General features: G+C 42.8%; 1 protein-coding gene across 2 annotated transcripts in view; it reads right to left on the bottom strand.

The window, feature by feature from the left end:
• Window positions 1-3,563: 3,563 nt before the first annotated feature.
• Window positions 3,564-20,968, bottom strand: part of PATJ (PATJ crumbs cell polarity complex component) — a 148,738-nt gene continuing 131,333 nt past the window's right edge. The window contains exons 36-44 of one of the 2 annotated variants that reach the window (XM_061469625.1): window positions 20,521-20,668; window positions 19,283-19,369; window positions 16,552-16,669; window positions 15,146-15,183; window positions 14,749-14,871; window positions 13,546-13,650; window positions 10,049-10,152; window positions 7,951-8,074; window positions 3,564-6,344 (exon numbers count right to left, since the gene is read on the bottom strand). In XM_061469625.1, coding sequence (XP_061325609.1) covers window positions 6,198-6,344; window positions 7,951-8,074; window positions 10,049-10,152; window positions 13,546-13,650; window positions 14,749-14,871; window positions 15,146-15,183; window positions 16,552-16,669; window positions 19,283-19,369; window positions 20,521-20,668 — 994 coding nt within the window. In that variant the 3' untranslated portion in view covers window positions 3,564-6,197. The remainder of the gene's footprint in view (window positions 6,345-7,950; window positions 8,075-10,048; window positions 10,153-13,545; window positions 13,651-14,748; window positions 14,872-15,145; window positions 15,184-16,551; window positions 16,670-19,282; window positions 19,370-20,520; window positions 20,669-20,968) is intronic. The other variant, XM_061469626.1, reaches the window with a different exon arrangement.

Below are 20,968 nucleotides of genomic sequence, written 5' to 3'. Positions count from 1 at the left end.
GCCTCAACAGCACAGGCAGGTGAATTTGCTGCAGGGATGAGCTGCCACAGGGGCTGTGTGTTGGGCACATCTGTTTGGGGTCTGCGGGGCCCCAAAGTGGCCCCTGGCACCCCATCCTGTCCCCATGGAGAGGCTGCTTGGCCCTGCTCTTGCCAGGGATGAAGAGCAGTTACCAGCAGGGCTGTGATTTCATTTCCTAGGAATCTCTCACTGCGGTACTCAAGTGTCTCCCTTCTGCAGCACTCACCTATTTGTAGAGGAAAAGAGCTTTGGGACTTTGTCTTTCCTGGAGCATCCTTGGAGCATCCCTTGGGGCAGCCGCTCTGGCCCCGCCACCAGGCCCAGGCTGAAGGCAGCAGGAGCAGAATATTTTGTCAATTGCTCCATCTAGTGCCATTTCAGCAGAAAAAGCTGTGGGAGCACAACACTGGGAGCTGGTGCAGCTGCTGTGGATGGGGCCTGTGCAGCTGAGCCTGGCTGGTGTGGCAGTTTGGTGAGGATGTGCCAGATCAGACAACCACAGCCTGGTTTGGGTTGGAAGGGCCCTTAAAGCTCACCAGTTTCAACCCCTGCCACGGGCAGGGACACCTTCCACTAGAGCAGCTTGCTCCAAGCCCCTGTGTCCAACCTGGCCTTGAAAAGGGTCTCAGTCCTGTTTCTGCAAGGCAAAGTGAATCTCAAAACTCTGGCAGGGTGGACTCCAGCCATGGAGAGGATGAGGACCAGCTGCTGAGATACCACTGCAACCCAGGAATCACCCAAAGACCAGGGACGATGTACTCCCAGCATGTGCAATCTGTGAGGGGAAAATCCATTGCAGAGAGGGTTAAACAACACAGCCAACAACAGCTCAACCACAGACCTACCCTGCACAGGGTGACGCCAATGTAGGCAGAAACCCTCCCCACTTGCCACCCCTCTCCCTGCTTTAAAAGCCAGCAGTATTTTAGTGTTTGCCCACATGGTAATTTGTCCAGGTTTACCTGCTTCCCCCAGTGCAGCAAGTTAACAGTGTATTGTGAGCATCAGGAGCTCTGCACTGATTCCTGCTTCTCTGGCAGAAGCAGTAAAACACCCAAGAAATAAATCTGTCTGTGTCAGGCATGATCTCACGTGCACTGCTCCCTGGTTAAAGCTGCTTTCCAGGAGGAATACCTGCAAGAAGAAATCCTGCAGAGAAACCAGGGCAGGGACCAGTCACTGGGTCACAAGCCCAAACACAGCCTGGAGGAAACAACATCCCTGTTGAGAAGGGATTTATGCCATGACTATGCTACAAAACACCACCTCCAATGCATAAACCCACGCCATCTCCTAAGGCAAGTGCTAGTGGAGGCCTTCGCTGAGCAGCATCGCTGCTAGGGGGGGACAAAAACATGTCTGTAAAAAAGGGAAGGATATGTTGCTATTTAGGGAAATTTATTTGCAGCTCCTTTTCTGCTACATACAAATAAACAAGAACCTGCAGCAAATGAGCTCCCAGAGCACCAGGAGAAACCCATCTTCTACGCTTGCGTTTATACTCAGCAGATGGCCAATGTTACCTGCACATCAAAGTGTTAAAAAAGAAGAGAGAAGAAAAGGCTCAGGAGAAACTGTATAACAGTCTTCCAATACCTAAAGGGGCTGATAAGAAAGCTGGAGAGAGGCTTTGGGCAAGGGCCTGTAGGGACAGGCCAAGGGGAATGGCTTTAAGCTGCCAGAGGGGAGACTGAGAGGAGCTCTTAGGCAGAAGCTCTTCCCTGTGAGGGTGCTGAGGCGCTGGCACAGGGTGCCCAGAGAAGCTGTGGCTGCCCCATCCCTGGCAGTGTTCAAGGCCAGGTTGGACACAGGGGCTTGGAGCAAGCTGCTCTAGTGGAAGGTGTCCCTGCCCGTGGCAGGGGTTGGAGCTGGATGAGCTTTAAGCTCCCTTCCAACACAAACCAAAAAGCTGAGCTCAGCAGGTCTGCATCCTCCCCAGGGCATCCCGGATGGGAATCCCAGCAACATAACCTCATGTAAATGTGGCTTTAATTGGTACAATTAGTTTGATTAGGATATGAACTTTAATTTTAACCAAGCAGTTACAGAGGCACAGCACCGACAGCAGGGAATGAAGAGGGCTTTATGCTGCCACTGCACATTTCCCTTCTTGTGCAGGAACTGGGAATAAACTCTGCTTCAACCTCACCAGACTCGCCAAAGCTGCAGAGACCTTGGAGCCCGCTTGGACAAGGCTGAAAGTGAAGTCAAGGTGATCCTTGTTTCTTTTCCATTTGGGATGCTGCAGAACATGGATCTCTCCAATTTGCTGCATCTTAAAAGGTCCAGCTATCACAGCAATGTGCGTTAAGAGAACAAAATGCCCATTGGTGCTAAGATGAAAAACAATGACCGTGACAGTGTTTAACTGGAATGTAAATACAGCTAAATTATGGACATAGAAGTGCGAAATCGTGGAGAAAGATGATAATGGAATTATATATCAATGCTCAGCACAAGTGTAAAAACTGTTTTATACATGTGTAACATTAAATGAATTCATTCCAGTCCTTTCAGGCAAAGGTACATTAACTGCTCCATCTCGGCATAATCGTATTAGCTCAACAGGCTCTATATATATGTCATACTTCCAGGGTGGTAATCGCCACTTGATTAATTACAGGGAATTTAGAGGCATTACACTGATTCCTTTTGCAGCAGGATAATGTGACAGAGTCCCCTCAATCCTCCAGGCTGCTGTCCACACCAGCCCAGCCTCCACTGCCATGGTCCTGAAGCTCAGTGCTTGGGATCCTTGCAGCAGGGATCATGCCTGGACAAACTTTACTCCCTGGCAAGCTCCTGTGGTGGAGAGGACACAGAAACATAGAGCATCTCAATCCCAGCCTTTGGAAGAAGTCTGAACATAGGTGTAACTTGCCCTTTTCTTTGCAGTTACCCAAGAAATGCAAACAGCTTCTGGTGATGTCAAAGATGCCCTCGATCGTGTCACTGCAAGGTTACTCCCCGTCTCTCCAGGTAAAGAAACTGATGAAAGGACTGCGAACAACACGTAGCCCTTCTAAAGGAAAAGGTTCTGATAGATAAGTCCTCAAACCAAGGCAGGAGAACCTTTCCCACCAGTATATATGAGCTGAAATGATGGTGAGTGGCACCTCTGAAGGGTGGCGAGATGCCTATGGTATTGATGCATCTCCTGCAATCATCCTTTGCGTTGGATCCCTCCTGACACAATAATGATCACTTCATCTTCATCCCCTGGTTTTGCTGCCTGGGCACCAGATCCTTGGTCTCTCAACTGACCTGTTTGTTGGCGTTCCCCTGATTGACAACCACTTAGCAAGGAAGACCATGGAGATGGGTGCCTGCAGCTTTCTGACGGAGGGCACAGGATGGCTCCCTGTGATTGTTTCCCTCAGCTCGCTGTCACCGCATCCTTCCATCCCTCCTACAGTGACCACCGCTCCTTCACCCAGAGAAGGGCACTCACAAGCCCTACTTAGAACAGCAAACAAAGACATCTCATGCAATAGATTTTACCAGTGACTTAAATGAAAAACCATAAAAATAAAATGCAGAACTACTTACATAACTGAGCTTTATTTAGAATCTTTGAAGTCATAAAATCTCTCATTTTACTGATAGACGTAAACATACAATCAGGAGGTTTCATTGCTTTTTCCCTTGCACAGAAATAAAGTTTTAAACAAACCAGAACACCTCAACCCAGACAAGCGTAATGCAGATTTAATCACCTAACTTGGTCCTGTACATACAGCACACGCTCCTCCGTGTGGTCACTGGTTTATCAATTAGTTGCAATATAAGTTTTGGCAGTAATATATTCAACACACAAAGTGCAAATTACAAGAAGCAGAAAAATGTTCTCTCTCATTCTGAGCAACGAGAAGTGCAAAATATCTCAGCCCATAAATTCTATTCTTTGTGTATATGAACACTATGTGCATAATAGGCTAATAAATAGCCATGTAAAACTTCATAGATTAAATGTGGCAACATCTTAAAGTTGGAATGCAACGGTTATAAAAACATAATCAGGCAGAGGAATCATTACATCTTGTTCATAAATTCCACACGCTGTTTCTGAGGGTACCTCTTCACATTTCACCTACCCACCTTTAACTTCTGCATACCTTGGATGCTTCTGCAACCAAAGGCAGTTTGTTAAACATTCTCCCAATTTGCTACATCTGGACTTATTTCTGTGTGTCTACAATCAAGGTTCCACTAACACTTCACTTGGCAAATCAAACAGTACAGTGGGAATCCACTGAAAACGTGAAGTCTCTTCCAGGCACTATTAACGGAATACGATTCCAGCAAGGCTAAATGCACTTTGTGATTAACCTAAAGTTGAAAGGAAACTTTGCAATGAAGGAAACCCATTTCAATAAGAGCTAATCACAGCTTGCTTCAGTAGAGTTCATCTCACTTCAGTACCTCTTCTTTAAAGTAAAATGGGGAAACACCCTGTCTAGATAAACCATACTGAACAACAGTACGTTCAACACAAACCCTGCACTGCTCAGTTGTTATACTGCAGCTTTTGAATAATCTTTCCATTACGTTCCAGGGATTTTTCACATAAAATGAGCAGCCAATTTTGACACTCTTCCCCCGCTTTCATTTCTCCCAGCTACATCATCATCATAAATTACACCAAATAGTCCAAATCAGACTGGGCTGCTTCCTCTAAAACCCTACTGTTCCTCTGGATAGGAAGATTAAACCACAATGACTTGCAGTGCCATTAATCTGCCTGCCAAATTCGTTTGCTAAATCACTAAGGCCACGGTCATATAATCACTGCAGGAATGGCTGTGACACGTATCGACGTTGCTAACTTTTGGCTGAACGTTCCTGCATCTTACCTTCACTGTGCAGAGTAGGACAGGCCTTGGGAAGGTGCCTCGTGGCCTTTGGCACATACTTGCATAAATCAAAAAGTAGTTGAGGGCTTCGACTGAGCCATATGACTTGCTGGAGGAGGCTGAGGAACCCCCCCTCTGCATGCTCTGCCCTGAGGAGGGTATGACCTTAAACTGCTGCAGCAGTCTTCTGCAGCGATCATCTCACCAGTGCCTGGTATTATTTGGTGTTATCCAAACCTGAACACCAGCAGCTCCAGGAGGGAAGCATCCTCTGTGATCCGTGAAAGCCTCTTCCTGCACTATCTGATCCCTTGGAAATGTAAAATGGTTTGCTGGTTTGGATTAACTTCATCTTAGCCTTAAAGACAAGGTGCAGAGGGACCGCTCACCATCGTTACTGGAATTACAGGATCACATTGCTGAAGCAAACTTTTTGTCTTCATTAAAGTTTCAGGATGAACAATTATGCTGCAGCTTGGCACAACAACAACTGCCTTTGTATGTAACATGCCTGGCATATATCAGCACGTTTCTTCTTCTTTAAAAATATAATGAGACTAGAATGAGACACGCTGTTGTTGCTCATGCTGCCTAAATATCTGAAAAGGCTCAAACATTTTAAAAGCCTAAAAGAAATAAATTTCCCTCTCCCCTAGTTTATTTTTCCTGCTAAAGGCTGCAAATTGACACATCACAGTAATTACCTCTGACTAACTTCCACAGACCTACCCAAAGAGATAAACATGAGAAGTTCACATTTGACTATCAGACTTACTGTGCTGAGCACAAATAATTTCCCAGAGGAGAATTTGATATTTCATCATTTGGAACAGTGGTAATTTAATTACATTGCTAATGTTTTCTGGCATACTTGAAAGGACAATTAGCATAAGTAAATCATGAGTGAGATGACAAGTCACTCGGCATTTATTTCTGCTCATCAGATGAGATCAATTGATGATCTAAATTCTCTTTTGTGTGTGAACTGATTCCAGGTTCAGCTGTTGTAACCGGGGTTCAGACTAGTGGGGATAAACTGATGTATAAATAAAGTTAAATGGACATTGTTCTTTGAAGTTTCTTGATTAAACTTGTCCAGAGAAACCTCAAAAGCCACCAGAAGTAGGAGAGAGGGCGGGGAGAAAGGCTGATAAATGTGCAAGGCTAAATGAAGCTCAAGATGCACGCTACCCTTTCTGGCAATGGGGTGAATGCTGACTCTGCCAGGGTTTGCTTTATATCCTGCTCAGGGCTGAGCAGTATTATTATAGCTCTGCTGATGCTCTAAAATAATTGTATTTATCTCCGCAAGCACAATGACATTCATGATAACACTGTTAACGTTACAGTTCCTTTCTGGCGCTTCAGGACAGCTACAGCTTGCTCATGAGTGACACCTTCCAAAGCTTCCCCATTAACTGCTAAAATCTGATCGCCGCGCTTCAGTCTGCCATCGTCCGCAGCTGCTCCCTGCAAACAGCAAAGAGAGTCGTTAGCGGCTGGCAGCACGGAGCCCTCCCATCCCTCATAATGCTGGATGAAATGAGGAGCACTGGGAATCCCACTGTAACTGGGGGGGGAACATGGGAAATGACAGCGCTGCTGAAGTCTCCCTGAGTGCTTCGGGCATTGCCCATTGCTCACCCAAGCCTGCATGGTCTGGGGTGATACACCCCTGGGAAGAAGAGAATTGGCTCAACCCTAAAGAACTGCAGTGTTCTGTCTTTTCTGATTACAGGGAGGCTTGTTAAAGCAGCATTTAAAGGTACTCTGTAACCAGTGCTGAGAAACAGGTTAAAACGTGGGGAGAGGGACAGTGCTAATGCATCAGAACAGCCTGAGCACTGCCCCAAGCCCTGGGCAGAGCTGGGCTCCAGTGAAGAAATACCCTCAAGTTGCACCAGGGGAGGTTTAGATTGGGTATTAGGAAAAATCTCTTCCACAAAAGGGCTGTCAAGCACTGGAACAGGCTGCACAGGGAAGTGGTGAAGTCACCGTCCCTGGAGGTATTATTAAAAGATGTGTAGTTTGGTGCTTGGGGACATGGTTTAATGGTGGGCTTGGCAGTGCTGGGTTACCGGTTGGACTCGATGATCTTAAAAGTCTTTTCCAACCTAAATGATTCTGTGATTGTATGAAAGTCCTGAGAAGCTCCCACAGGGCTTTACAAATGGCTGTTCTCCTTCAGAGCCCTCAGTGCAGCTCTTTTATCTAAATCCTGAGCCTGCCCTGCTCAGAGGTTGGGTCATGGTGTTAGTTTCTGCTCCACTGCCCCACTGGTGACTGCAGTGTATTCTGGCTTCGATTTAGGGTTTCTCAGCAGTGCTCACACTGAGAAACTTGTAAATATAAGCACTGGCTTAAAGACACAGTATCTTCACATGTTAATAACTGAAAACTGTAAAAGAGACCAGATATTTGTGGTTTCAGCCCCAGAATCACAGAAGCAGAGGAGACATGACTTCTATTCCACCTTCAGATGAAGTTCTCTCAATCATGTCACCAGAAGTGCTGACACAAGTGACAGCAAGCAGGCACAGGAAAGGAACTGCGACTGACTTCAAAGTTACTTTATGGAAAGTATCCCCAATTCCCACTGTTTTCCTTTCCTCCTCCTCCATTTCCAGAGCTCCCTTCACATGGCCATGCCTGATGTATCCTGATGAGCATATTGCTAGCAAGGGGATGGGTGGGAAAAGGGTGAATTCTCCCTCACAGCAATGGAGGCTGTCCTCCTCAAGGAGAGTCTCTGCTGTGCTATGTTTGCTCCTCAGCCTCGGTGCCCAGAGCCACTGCTCTCTAAGATTTACAGACAGAAAACTGCCTTACAAATATTTTAATGTATAAACCCAAGTTACCCGAGTACACAGAGCACTTTTGCTGAGATAAAAGTATCTTGTTTCAGCCATCAGTGATACGAAGTATAAAGTGAGACGCCAGCTCTGGGTCCACTTACTCACATCAGTGTACTTAGCCAGTACATTTTGCTTTCTGCTACATAATATATTACCCAAGCCAAATCTTAGGTTTATTTTTAAAGATAATATAGAAATAGGGAGGAAAAAAAAAAAGATACCTTGGCAAATATAGTCTTGACATAAATGGGCAGGTCTCCATGGGGACTTCCATACCCCCCTACAATACTAAATCCCAGTCCATCAGAGCCTTTCTCCAAAGCAATAATCTTAGGCTGAGGTGCTCTGAAAACACAACAGATATCACTTAGAATAGCAATGTCTGTCTCTGGGGAATTTATGCAGCAGGAACACTTACAGAGATATTTTATCTATCAAGAAGTTTTTCAAACAGTCACAAACCACAACTCCTGCCCTTGCACTGAAACATCCTCCTGCACAGCCCGGAGCTCAAACGCTGTTCCTTGTACTTCAGCTCCTCACTTTGAATATACTCCTATTTAATAAGAACTCAACAAGAGCACTTATCTCTGATGCAGAAGCGAGACTCCCCTGATCTGCAGTCATTGCACGTATGTAGAGTTTGCCTTCTTACCAGCCAAGCTGTCATCTTTAGTCTGCAAAAGTGGCAACTGCACTGTTTCCTTACAGCATCATTTCGCTTTATGTCTTCAGAGGAATAAGTCTAATAGGGTGAAGCCAGGAACACTTGTGTCCATAGTCTCAGCTCTACTGCAGGCTTTTTGGGCTGTTTTCTAGCAACCTGTATTTGACCTACCCCCTGTGCCTTGCAACCCCATCACTTAGAGCCTGAACTCTTCAGGGGCTTTTACTGTCTATGATGAGCAAAGAAAGATTCTTGGTGCAATTCAGACTGCATGTATGTATATACCCATTGCAGATTTGAAAAAGTAATTTCTATATATTTAAAAATAATTACAGGGAAAAAAGCTGTTTGGCGTCTTCCACCTGTATAAAGGTGTATCCTATTATTAGATTTAACGAAGATATATATTGGATTTTTTATATATATATACATATATACATATACACACACACATATATACATTATTTGATATAAGGAAGTTATTCACAATGAGAGTGGTGAGGCACTGGCACAGGGTGCCCAGAGAAGCTGTGGCTGCCCCATCCCTGGCAGTGTTCAAGGCCAGGCAGGATGGGGATTGGAACAAGCTGCTCTAGTGGAAGGTGTCCCTGCCCATGGCAGGGGTTGGAACTGGATGAGCTTTAAGGTCCCTTCCAACTCGAACCATTCCATGATTCCATGATTCTATTATGACCAATATGTAGCTATTTCTTTAGGATGGAGGGAATACATATGCCTACCTAATTCTGTTTCATATTTTCACATTCACATTTCCTTACTATTTTAATATGAAAAGAGAATACAAATCCTTTTGTGAAGTAAGCAATTTTCCTTTGAGAGCAGCAATAAAAACAGTTTCCTGCACTGTAAGACTAGAGAATGCAGCATAAATAGCTTAACTTTTATACTCAAAAAACTCTGAGGTAGGGCAGCAACTTGCATCTCAGCTTCTTAAAATAAATATAATGAATCAAAGAATGAAAATAAAGAACATAATGAAGCTATTGAACCACAATGAAGATCAAATGAATTTCAAAACGATTACTGGAATGCTATAAGCTGCCCTAAAAAGCACACAATGGAGAATGATGCATGGCCATGGGAGGGCTAGATCTCTAGCTTTTATCAGCATACAGAAGTGCTGCAAGTGGAACATTTTTTAATCAGACTTCTTTGAATTGTAAAGCTAAAAAGATTCAAAGGACAAAGAATGCTCTGGGACATGTTTTGAAACATTTGTCTCCGATACCAGGTTTTTAACACCTCTTGCCTTGGTCTGCCAATGACAAATCATTTCAAATTGCTAGGATCGTAACGCCTTTCAGGATAGGCAGCCAACAGACAAGGGCAGAACTGTCACGTCAGCATAACACATTAGAAGAAAAAAAAGGAGATATACTATGTTGAAACACGTCCAGAATGAGTGCTTGGAAACGCATTTTGTGCTTATTTACTCAAGCAATTTCTGTCACTGTGTGAAGATGGACATGAGTCCATAATCAGCATGGAGAAGGTCACAGTTTTCATTTTAAAGGTGATGGAAAATTACAGACAAGAGCAATGGGAGAGACCCCTCCTTCACCACCCTAGGCTTTTCCCTTGCATGGCACACAGAAATCCACTTCAGTCATGCAGGCTAAGTACAAACTTACTCGGGATCTTCAGAATGATGCTCAGAAGAAGAGTTAAGGTTGCACCCTGCAGACATACTCTCCAGCTGGGTAGCAATGGCACTGATGTTGGTATCAGCCACAACCTAAATGGAAGGATGCAATGAAAAACTGTGTGTGTTCATTTAATACCAAAGACACCTTGGCTAATTATGCAGAAAATAGGAAAAATCAATTGTTGATGTTTTTTTTTTTCCCAAGCACATTTTAAATACAAGTCCTACTCTCTTAAATGTCCTACAAATTCAATACTTTCAAATAACAGAGTTAATACTAACCATATTTCTGGGGATTAAATGCAAACTTTGCTCTGAAGCTTTCTCTTGCCTTTTACACAATTATCATTCAGATGCTGAGCAGAGGGGAAGTGTCTTTCTGGATAACCCAAAGGAAAAGATTACTTTCTCAGGGGAATATGTGCATCTCAGAGTTGGCACAGGGTGTTCAGGATTGGGCTTGAAAGTAAAGGTCTCCTACAGAGAGCATCTTAGCCTTCAACAAAATACAGAGCTCCAAAGGACTATTGTGCAGAGGCCCCGAAATACCTCAGATTGGTTCATTTGCTGAGTATGGAAGAAATTCATCCATGGTTTCAACTCCACTGCAGTTTCCAGCATAGATCAACAAACTGGGGTCTTAACCTTCCCAATTCTGCCTCCTGTATCATTCTGAAGCCATCATGAATTACCACCACATAGTAATGAATAAAGTTAATGATAGTTTATCAGGTTGCTGGGTAGCAAACTTGCTCAGGCTTTTAAAGCAACCCTACCACTGTTGTGTAGGTTAGGTACACAGGCAGTTATGGCTGTCCTGAAGAAACAGCTACTTGCTATAGTCTGGGGTTTGCTGTTCGCAGGGGTTTTGCCTCACAAGGGTAGAATCTTTCAGGCTCAGCAGGTTCTGTTAAACACAAGGTGTCAACGGTCTCTCTGGCTCTTTTCTAAACCTTTCATTGCATGCTTATTTTCTGTTCTTCGCTTTTTCAGGAAGAAATTTGAGAAAATCACTATGAAGTGTTTGGGATTTGAAGTATTTACAGCTGAAAGGACATCAATTTCCTAACAACCACATGCTGTGGTTATCCCCTAACTCCATCTCCTTATGATGAGCTATCCTTCTCTGCTTGACATTTACTGCACAGCACAGAATTTCGGCTCAGAGAACAGTGAGAAATACCCACTATTTTCAGTATTTCCTCTACCTATTTATGGCCTTATTTTATCAAAATTAACCTTTTGGAAATACAAAAATCCATTCTATAAATCCCCTGTTTTAAATGATTGCTCACAATTCTCCCACAGCAGTATTTCCCTCTTCCTAATCACTTGGAGCCAAGAGGGTGGTAGCGTTTTCTAGGAAGGAAGATTAGTTCTCATGCAAATTTTGCATCCCAGGACTCAAGTTCTTGGATGCCCTAAATGAAGGGGTCCAGCAGACAGCAAAGATGCCGTTAAGTTTTCTTTCTCACTGCAATAGGGGAGAGAGTGCCAGCCAGTCTTTGTCATATTTTGTTGTTAAATAAAACGAGGGCAAAACAAATCTATATTCAAAAATCTTCCGTTGGCAGGAAGAACATATCAGAGTTCAACAACCTTGTAAAAAAGCTTCCCCTTATCTCATTACTACACCTGCAGAAAAGAAATTAAATTAAACCAAAGCATCAAAACAGCCGAAAGGGATGATTGTTCCCCTGAGACCCTAATCTCCCATTTGCAAACAGCATTTGCAAACTCCTTCCCCATCCTACCCAGGACATGCTGATAATAAGCCTTTCCACCCCACCGAACACAATTATCTGACCTTTCAAAGCAGTTTGCCATGAAGTGGTCTAACCTGATAGTAAACAGAATTACTTAATGACACATCAGTCATGATTATCACAGCGATAGGATTATTCCATTTTGATTGCTGCAATAAAAATAAGCAATCCAGTGACTGAGAAGGACCTGTGGTTTGCACGTAAGGTATCGCCACACTTAGGGCACAGCTTCAATACTACTCTTTGCTGATATTAAAATATAAGATCCCACCTTCACATAATAGATTTTTAATGGAGGAAAACAGACTCTAACATCCCACCTTCACACAACAGACTTTAATAGAGGAAAATAGACTCTATTCTATCAGAGTAAACCCATATCGTCAATAAAAAGCATTAAGCCCATTTTAAGCCAGACAGCAAAAAATGCAGAAGAAAACCCATTAAGTGACAAACCCCAAGACATTTCCAGAAGAACCTCTTTGTTTATGTGAGCAACCAACTGACATCAGGAATATTTTTAAATACATGATGAGGTGGGATATGCTGTATTACAGCTTTCAAGATCAGCAATTTTGGGTTCTGCAGCAGGCTTTCATTTTCTATTCAGGGAATACTGTTGACATGAAAAGTGAAATTACTCAACATTACTAACAATATGATAACTATAATTTAACAGAAAATCCTCAGCTGGTGTATATCTGGGTACTTCCTTTGACTTCATAGAACTACACAAATACACCATCTGCTCTGGAACTGCCTCATCACTTACCAGGGTCAGCAGTTCACAGGCAGACAAAACAAAGAATAAGCAAGTCTAAAACTAAGTTTATTGTAATTTCATTTCTTTTTTTACCTTTTTCTCCCTCCCCCCTATTTTTTAGTCACATTTGTGTTGTAATGCAAGCAAGAAGCTTGCAAAAATCTCTCAAGATGTGTTCCAATCCAATATACTGTGATGACAAAGAAAACAGAGTAGATTTTAGTAGTGCATCTTGTTGTTTTCCAATTGTTACAATAATTCTGCAAATGAGCAGTATTTTGAATTCTCTCTGGCAAGTATTTTCTCCATTTCTTTGTGTAAACATAAAAATAAACTGAAGATGAATATACTGGGGAGCAGCAATTAGAACCAAAGTGGCAGAACGTGTTCTTTTTAGCTAGCATATAAATGTGGCAGTGATAACAGTTTTCTCTCCTGAGTGTTATTATTCATTACCTGTAGAATAATCAGTTCTAGGCAGCACTGTCTTAATGATGATGCTATCATGTTTCCTAACTGCTGTTAGCATTTCATTCTTCTCCCCCTTTCAAGAACAAGGAAATTAATAGTGTGGGCAGTTTGGTCACAGTCTAGCTACATGCACGCACTCACACACACACACACACACATAATTCCTTGTTCCTAGTTAACTTCAAATTAAAAATACAAACAACAACTTGGAAGCTTGTTGATTTATCATGTGTAGCAACAAGTTACTTTGTTCCCTTTGTTCCGCTTTTATATAGTCATGCTCACAGCCCGTATGAATGGCAATAAAGAATTTCTGAATGAAAATCATTTCTTGCTTTCATTCTGTGTAATTCCCATCAGCAAGCACCCTGCAATTCTGTGATGCCTTGTGCCAGTGATGCTTAGGGTTTTTTCTTTTCTTTTTTTCCCCTGAACGCCATTTATCTCCCCTCATGCAGCTGCATGTTCAATTTATCACCATACCTGCAGGATAATGCTCCCATAAGCATTCTTTAGTAGATTAACCGCATCTGCATGAGACAGCCCATCCAAAGGTTGCCCATTAATACTGACAATCCGATCTCCAACCTAAAAGTACAACAGTAATGGAAAATTACTAGCATTAGGGAAAATTAAAATTAAGAATGCTTAAAATTCCTCATGAACTTGGCATTGCACAGTCATGCTTCTCTTTTGCAGGATCCCTTTTGTGAGAGTTCTGCATTGCTAGGGATCATTTCCCATTCTTCAGAGTAAGCACAATATGGATTTTTTAAAAACAACAATGCAATCAGAGAAAGCTGTGTTGTATTTTACTATTTCCATCTGCAAGCAGAGAGAGAGGGAGATTTTCACTGCTGTCCTCCCATCCAGAAAGGATTATTTGTGTCTGTATGTGCAGATGAGCTTACACTCCTACAGACTATGTATTCACATGCTGAATGAAGTGTAGGAAAGCAGGCACTTCTGATATTAATCTAATTAACCTAAATGATTTCTTCTTCTTCTTATACATAAAAACGATCTTGACCCTGGCACTTAATGCTATTGTGTAATTCTGTTAGAGACATGGCATGAATGTAGCAGCACGTACTAATGAATCTCATGGGCCAAAGCAACCCTGTGCGTCTGCATAATAAGTTCTTTCCAGTACTAATGATTCCTCGAAACTCTCTCCAATGCTGAAAGTGTTCACTACAGTCATTCCCAAAACACACGTATCCTGTGGGTCTGATATAAGTGCCTTATTTGGGCATTTCTTTTCCTAAGGGCCTAAAGAACAAACGACTAACTTTCAATCTGTTTTCTACCTGTTTTGAGCTCTAAATGATGCCCAGCCTGCAGTCCCCAAAACGCTTATGGTTTCCAGAGAGCCTCTTGCTGCCCTCCCTCGGTCTGGATGAACATATACACTTGAAGACCACTGCAAATGCATGTATGTTCTTTCTCTTCATGTCACTTTTCCATTATGGCATTATCCCAAGATGCAATAAAATTAAAAAGGGAAGAGACAGGCAGGGTTATTTGGTTTTGTTTTGTTTCTGGTTTTAGATATACATATATAAGAAGAGGAAAAGCAGTCTATGAGTTATTATCAAGGTGATGATACAGAAGTGCTTGAGGCTCCTTCTCTGTAGGACACACTGCAGATGAAATAATAAATATTCAGAGGATCTCTCTACTCACTCTGAGTCTTTGGGTACGTGCAGCCACACCACTGGCTTGAATCATAGCAATGAAGATGGGAATATCTCCTAATGGACTTCCCTTCCCTCCTGCAATGCTGATACCAAGTGCATCATTTGGTCCCTAAAACAAAGCAAAAACCATCTGCAATTGGAGCAACTTGCAGAGGTCGGCGTTCAGAGCATAGCAATAACTGATCATTTGATTTATGGAACAGGAAGAAAATAGGTTTGACAGACATACACATCCTCACACATGCAGGTCCCACTACTCAGACATACATCCAACAACCCACTGCAAACATAAATAATGCAATTTTACTTCTGAGAAATGCTGCAAAAAACAACTTCAGTTAAAGGTGTCAGCTGTTGGAAATGATCGAAAATAACTCACTGACCCTTGTTATCTCCACAGTCCTTGGGCCCATATCTGCTCCTAGGAATAATGAAACAAACAATTAGCATCTGTAATTAAGAGATAATATAATTAAGAGATAACACCGTCAGGTGACAACAGTCCCTTGCTGCATAGTCAGTTATCACCAAGCAGGAGCAGAGCCTCCCTGTGCCAAACCAGGCAGCACCGCTCACGTGAGGAGGATGTAATCACTCCGGCTGACGGATGCCACAGTGATGCCCATTGTAGCACTGCCACTGCTCACCACAACCTATTGAATAACAGCACTCTGCCAGCCTGAAGACAAGCCCTATGGTGCATTTCACTCAATTAAAGATTGGCTTCTTGTTCATAAATCACAGTGTCCCGACTACAAAAGGTAGAGCACGTGGCTGGTCTGAGACTGTTGAGGTTCCATGGATTTCCTCTTCTAATTTGTGTTCTATTAGTAAATAATAGACAGCCAGGAAGTATGGCTGGCATGTATATAGCCATAGGACATTTAAAAGTACTCAAAATAGAAGAAAGGGAGAAAACAAAGAGAGAAGAATGAAGGGACACTTCAGAGGAATCATTCAAACTGGGACTCAACAGCCTAAAAGCTGATGGTGTAGTGAAGTCCTGGGCTCTGCTTATACCAACCCCTGATTCTATCAGCTCCCATTAAACTACTTTAAGAACCTTTCAGGAGGCAAGCAGAATTAGTCTCTTTCAAAAGTTAATGATTCTTAATAACACATTTTAGTATTTCTCACCACCAGGCACGTGTGCTTGTGCAGATATCTGTTATGAGTATGGAAAGCAGGATTGCCAAAGTGTTGTGAGGTCCGCAGGGCACTCCAAATTGCCAGAAGGAAGCCACATTCCTCCTCCAGTGCATGCAAACTGGCAGAAGAAACGTCTTCTACTTCATGACCAAAGGTTACTGACTTCTGAGGCAGGTCAGAGCACCCAAATGCACAGGTTCTCCACAAGCTACTGCAGGCTGTAGATTTAGCACTTGCTAAATCTGCAAATTGCCAACTGGGCATTACGACTTTCTCATTACAAAACTCCCCTTCGCACACTCAAGAGCAACAAAGAAATAAATGAAGTGGTGGCAGCTTTATTCTGTGAGAGAATGGTTTCTCATGCAAGAACCATGCCTGTGCTAAGCCTCTGATATGGGCATTGGGGAATAGCAGGGCACAGGAATTCTGCACTTAAAACAGAGAAGCCTTTACTGTACGAGTAGACATAAAAATAACGTCATCTGCTGGAAAGTGTTTTGGGTCTTCAAACATCAGTGGTGCGTCTTCTGGGAGGCAGAGTAGGAAAACCAGATTCAAGTATTCAGTTTTGCTTTGAAAGCAGCACAAACATACAGCAAATAACACACAGCTATTCTGACAGCCGCCCAGATTATACCTGAGTTCCTCTGAGACGCATCTGCTGAAGATCTTTTTGTGCCAACAAAGTTCTGTAAGGTCGAGAGGACCGGAGCAAGCGCAGGGTGGAAGTGGCTGTGGACACTCTGTTGGCTTGCCTGGAGTTAAAAATAAATCAAAACCTGTGAGTCAAACCCAAATGTTCAATTTAAACCAGTTCCTGCGACATACGGGCGCAGCTGTGCTCTGTGACAACCACACTGGAAATACCACATCAGCCATGCAACTGAAACCCCTTCCAACTTCATTTCCAAATGAGAGCCCACACAACTGAACTTCACTCTCTACGTGCACACTTAATGTTGGTCAGGTCTGCTCTAGAGGGCATCAGGAAGCAGGATTAGCACCCTCCTTTGTTCCCAGTATGTCTCTGAACCTGAGGAGAAGGGTACATGATGGTTGCTGCTACAGCTGGTGGGCATCTCCCTCATGATAACAGCTCCTCTCACACACCAACACCCATCTTGTTACATGGCAGTAATCAACACGCTTTGCTATGTTAGCTGAATATATTGCCTGATTACAAGGTCCTGCAATAGACTCTGCTCCTTTCAGGTGACCAAGAACCTACCCTTATTTCCAGAATAACATGCCAGATGACAAAAGGGAGAGCCTCTGAAGATGGCTGCTTGGGCATGTAACCAATTCCTGGCTGTCCATTACCAGCCCTCCTTTCCCCTATCTCTGTATCTGGCTTTATCTTCAGACTCTGCTCCTCAAGGAAACATAATTATCAATTTAGGAAGTGCATCTGAACAACAGGTTTCACCGAGGGCCAGACCTTTCCAACTGTGCTGCCTTACACAAAACAAAGATCTGGCCTACACTTCTCCATCCACAGCAGAGCTTTCTCTCTCTAAATGCATTAGGCGGTGAATCAAAAGCTCTGGCAGCATTAATTCTAACTGACCAGTGTGCAGCTGTCAGTGATGAACAACAGGCAGAGCACAATTTCCACCTCGAGTTGCCAATTTGTGGGTCAGTTAATGTAATTTGCAATGCATGTCAAAGAAATCACTGTCCTGCACCACAAGGCTTCTATTTCTACAGTTAAAAGTATGCAACAGACCAAGAAAAAAGCCAAGTGAGGACAAAAGTTCTGGATGCTCTTGGCCAGCAGCTTCGACAACATCACTCGCAGTTGTGCAAATCATTCAAGCTGATTTGCTGTGTTATCTGCCAAGAGTTTTATAACTCTTGGAAAGCTTTTGCTGAGAAAAATCTATTTGGTTTTCAAAATCACCAGGTCGCTGAGGAGCACTGAGATGAGGGCTCTCAAACGACTCTGCAGTAAAAGGGGCAATTAAGATTTCTTGTATTAAAAGAGATACAGAAACTACCAGGTTCCTGCAAAAGCCTCTTATGCCACAAAGAAAGGGGGGTGACGTTTGATCTGATTTTTACCTGGACTCATGTTAGATACTATTTTGCTTCCCTTTCAGCTGTGAGTTTTACATCGTAAAAATGGGTGGATAATTTTTAACCATCACTTTTTGATTACTTTGCTCTTGCTTGGGCTAGCTGTTGACACAACAATCCCAAACCTCCTAATACTCAAGACTGCTGTCTTACTTAATGCAATCAGTATAATTTTCCTCTGTTGTTTCATATCGCCTTGCCTGCTGTATGCAGTGCAGATGTTTCACCAAGGATATTTAGTCAGTATTTTTAAAGCTGGGATTTAGCCCTTCCTGTTCCTCACCCACCCCAGGCTCCATCACTGCCGGCCTTTAGGAAGTTAAGAAATCACACCACATGACTATGATCTTGGCATCCTTTTTGAGTTGTTTGTGCACAACACAAGTCTCCCTTCTTACTGATCTCCTTAAAAGCATTCCTGCTTTAATTTAAATCCCCCTTTAACTTAAATCCTATGGCTCCGCCTCTCCGTTTCCAAATCCAAACCCTTCTTCTAGCTTTTGTGAAAGTTGGGCTGGATCCCACTGGTGTGCAGGCTCTCCTGACTGTTCCCAATTCTGTGTGAGAGGGAGGTGTCTGGGCAATGTCCCCGTGGGTCCCTGACAGCTGTCCTTAGGCAGAGACGGGTCAAAATACTCCATAGCAATAGCCCTGCTGTGAATCACTGGCAACATCAATATAATGGCAAAGAAGTCAGTCTTTGGAAGGAAAATCCATCAAAAAAAAGTTTTCTAAGTCATCTCGCCTTGATTTTCTCCCTTTTAATACTTGAATTTTAATACTATCAGTGGCTGAGCTGACTGGGGGGTGTGGGGAGAAGGGGAAAGCCCTGCACTGATTGAAAAATGAATTGCTGTCTTCGCTTCAGGTAAAAAGCAAGTGAAGCAGGAAATTGCTCTGTGTTTTCTTTGAGAGCAAAGCAGCTCTCATGTGGTTCTGCCCTAAGATAGGCAGAGATACAGTTCAGTTTCATTAACTCCTTTTGAGTGACAAAACAGCTGCACAAAATACATCCAGCATTTCTTGCAGGTCTGAAAAAATCTATATGGGCATCATTGGTGTATCTTAGGAAGACACTCCTTAAAAAGAGACATTAACTTGCTCTTCTACTTAACCAGCATTTCAGCATGACACTCGCTTTGCAGTTCAGCACAGAAAATCATTGTGATAAAATACTTTGTTCCACCTCAGCAGTAAGTGCCTATGGAAGGACTGAGCCTCACGTGCATGTGCTCTGTCCCCATGCCCTGCCCTTCACAGCCCCACTTTATACATATGAATTTGTCACTAACCTGACTGTTTTGGGATGTTTTCCGTGATGACAGCCACGATCCAGCTCGCAGTCTCCCAAGTTCAAGATGCACTAGGCCTTGGGCACACTTGGAAAAAGAACAACCACAACGTACAGCATTTAAGTAGATGTATAATATTTCATGCTCTCCTGGAGAGAATTATGTTTATATTCAGCACCACAACCCCATGAAGAAAACCACAAGGAATGCTCAAAAGCATTAACATTTGTATTTAGACAATACAAAATGTACCCGTTCCTGGATCTAGGTTTAACCTGAAGGTTTAATGCTAGTTGCTGAAGTCAGTATGAATCTTCCTACTGGCAAACTGTAGATGGCCAATTACTCAGGAAAAATAAACAAAAGCTCCCAACTCTTTAACAGAAGTTTGCTACAAACAATATGCATGCAAAACACTTCAGAGGAAAAATGCTGCAGAAAAGGGTGAAATTAACACAGATGGATTCAACTTCATAATTGGAAATATCACATACTTCCAATTCTTAAATAGGTAAACTTTTGGCCAAGTATCAGCCCTGAATGGAAAAAGAAAGAAAATAATTAGCCTTTCCCTTCAAGAATGGAAGAAATCATATGCAGAAACAGTAGTGGTGATGGCAGGGAAAAAGCCCTTGTCTCCAGATGCAGTTTTGAATAGAAATGGGTCTGCAGCATCACTCCCACCCATCCTTTCATCCCAGGTACAAGCTGTCAGGGTTGGGAGCTGTACAGAGGAGTTAACATCAGGCCCTCACAGCCAGGCCACTTCCTGCCCTCTCCTCTGACCCAAGCAGCCACATGCTTTTGAACGGAAAAGGCAACTTCAGAGTGTAAGGTCACTCCACTAAGATGGAAAGCTGTGCAGAAACAGATTTAAGTTGCCATTTTATAGCTGCAGGTCAGTACAGCAAAGCCAAAGGCATTTTACTTCAGTTCTGATTTGTACGCCTCTCAGGTTTCCAAATGTTTTCCTAACATATGAAATCCACAGTTGCATTTTCAAATAAACGCTTAAATACTACATGTGTCTTTTGTTTTCCCACTTCATACCATCCAACTCCTAGAAATACATGGAGAAGTGATTTTAAATGAACTTCCCAAAGTTATTTCAGATGAAATTCCTGTCTCAGTAATCAGTTCAAGCTGTCCTGTATATGCGTAAATAGCACTTCAGGATAATTACCTTGCATAGTGTTAGTAACTGCAATTCAATACCTTAAAATGTATTATGTACTCACCTTAAGTATAGTGGCAACGGTCTCTTGTGAGGCATTTCTCAAATCCTCTCCATTTACAGACAAAATCTGATCTCCTTGAATTAATCTTCCATCTAGGTCTGCAGCTCCTCCTTTAACAATGTCAGAGATAAACACTCCACTTCCATTTCTAACAATGCAAGAAGCATATGGCTAATTACACAATCCAATATTCTTTGGGAGACCAATTCAGACTACTTGTATTTAAGAGACATTAACAGAAACCTGTGAGCAGTGCAAGAAGTAGTTTTACATCCATTCAACTGTGCAAAAAATGTACAAGTTTTAAAACTAAGGCATGCTTTGCTATATTTAATGCTGTCTTTTGCCTTGAACCATTAGTTCTGCCTGTATGAGCCATGAAGATTCCTGAAAAATACCACTTGTGTGAAACAAAAGACAAGGATCTGTCTAAGGTGGAGTTAAACTA

This window comes from Pezoporus flaviventris, unplaced genomic scaffold (assembly GCF_033815535.1).
Source record: "Pezoporus flaviventris isolate CSIRO_AGI_PZ_B2104156 unplaced genomic scaffold, CSIRO_AGI_Pfla_v1 ptg000059l, whole genome shotgun sequence".
Lineage (NCBI taxonomy): Eukaryota > Metazoa > Chordata > Aves > Psittaciformes > Psittacidae > Pezoporus > Pezoporus flaviventris.
This window is presented reverse-complemented; position numbering and strand designations above follow the sequence as displayed.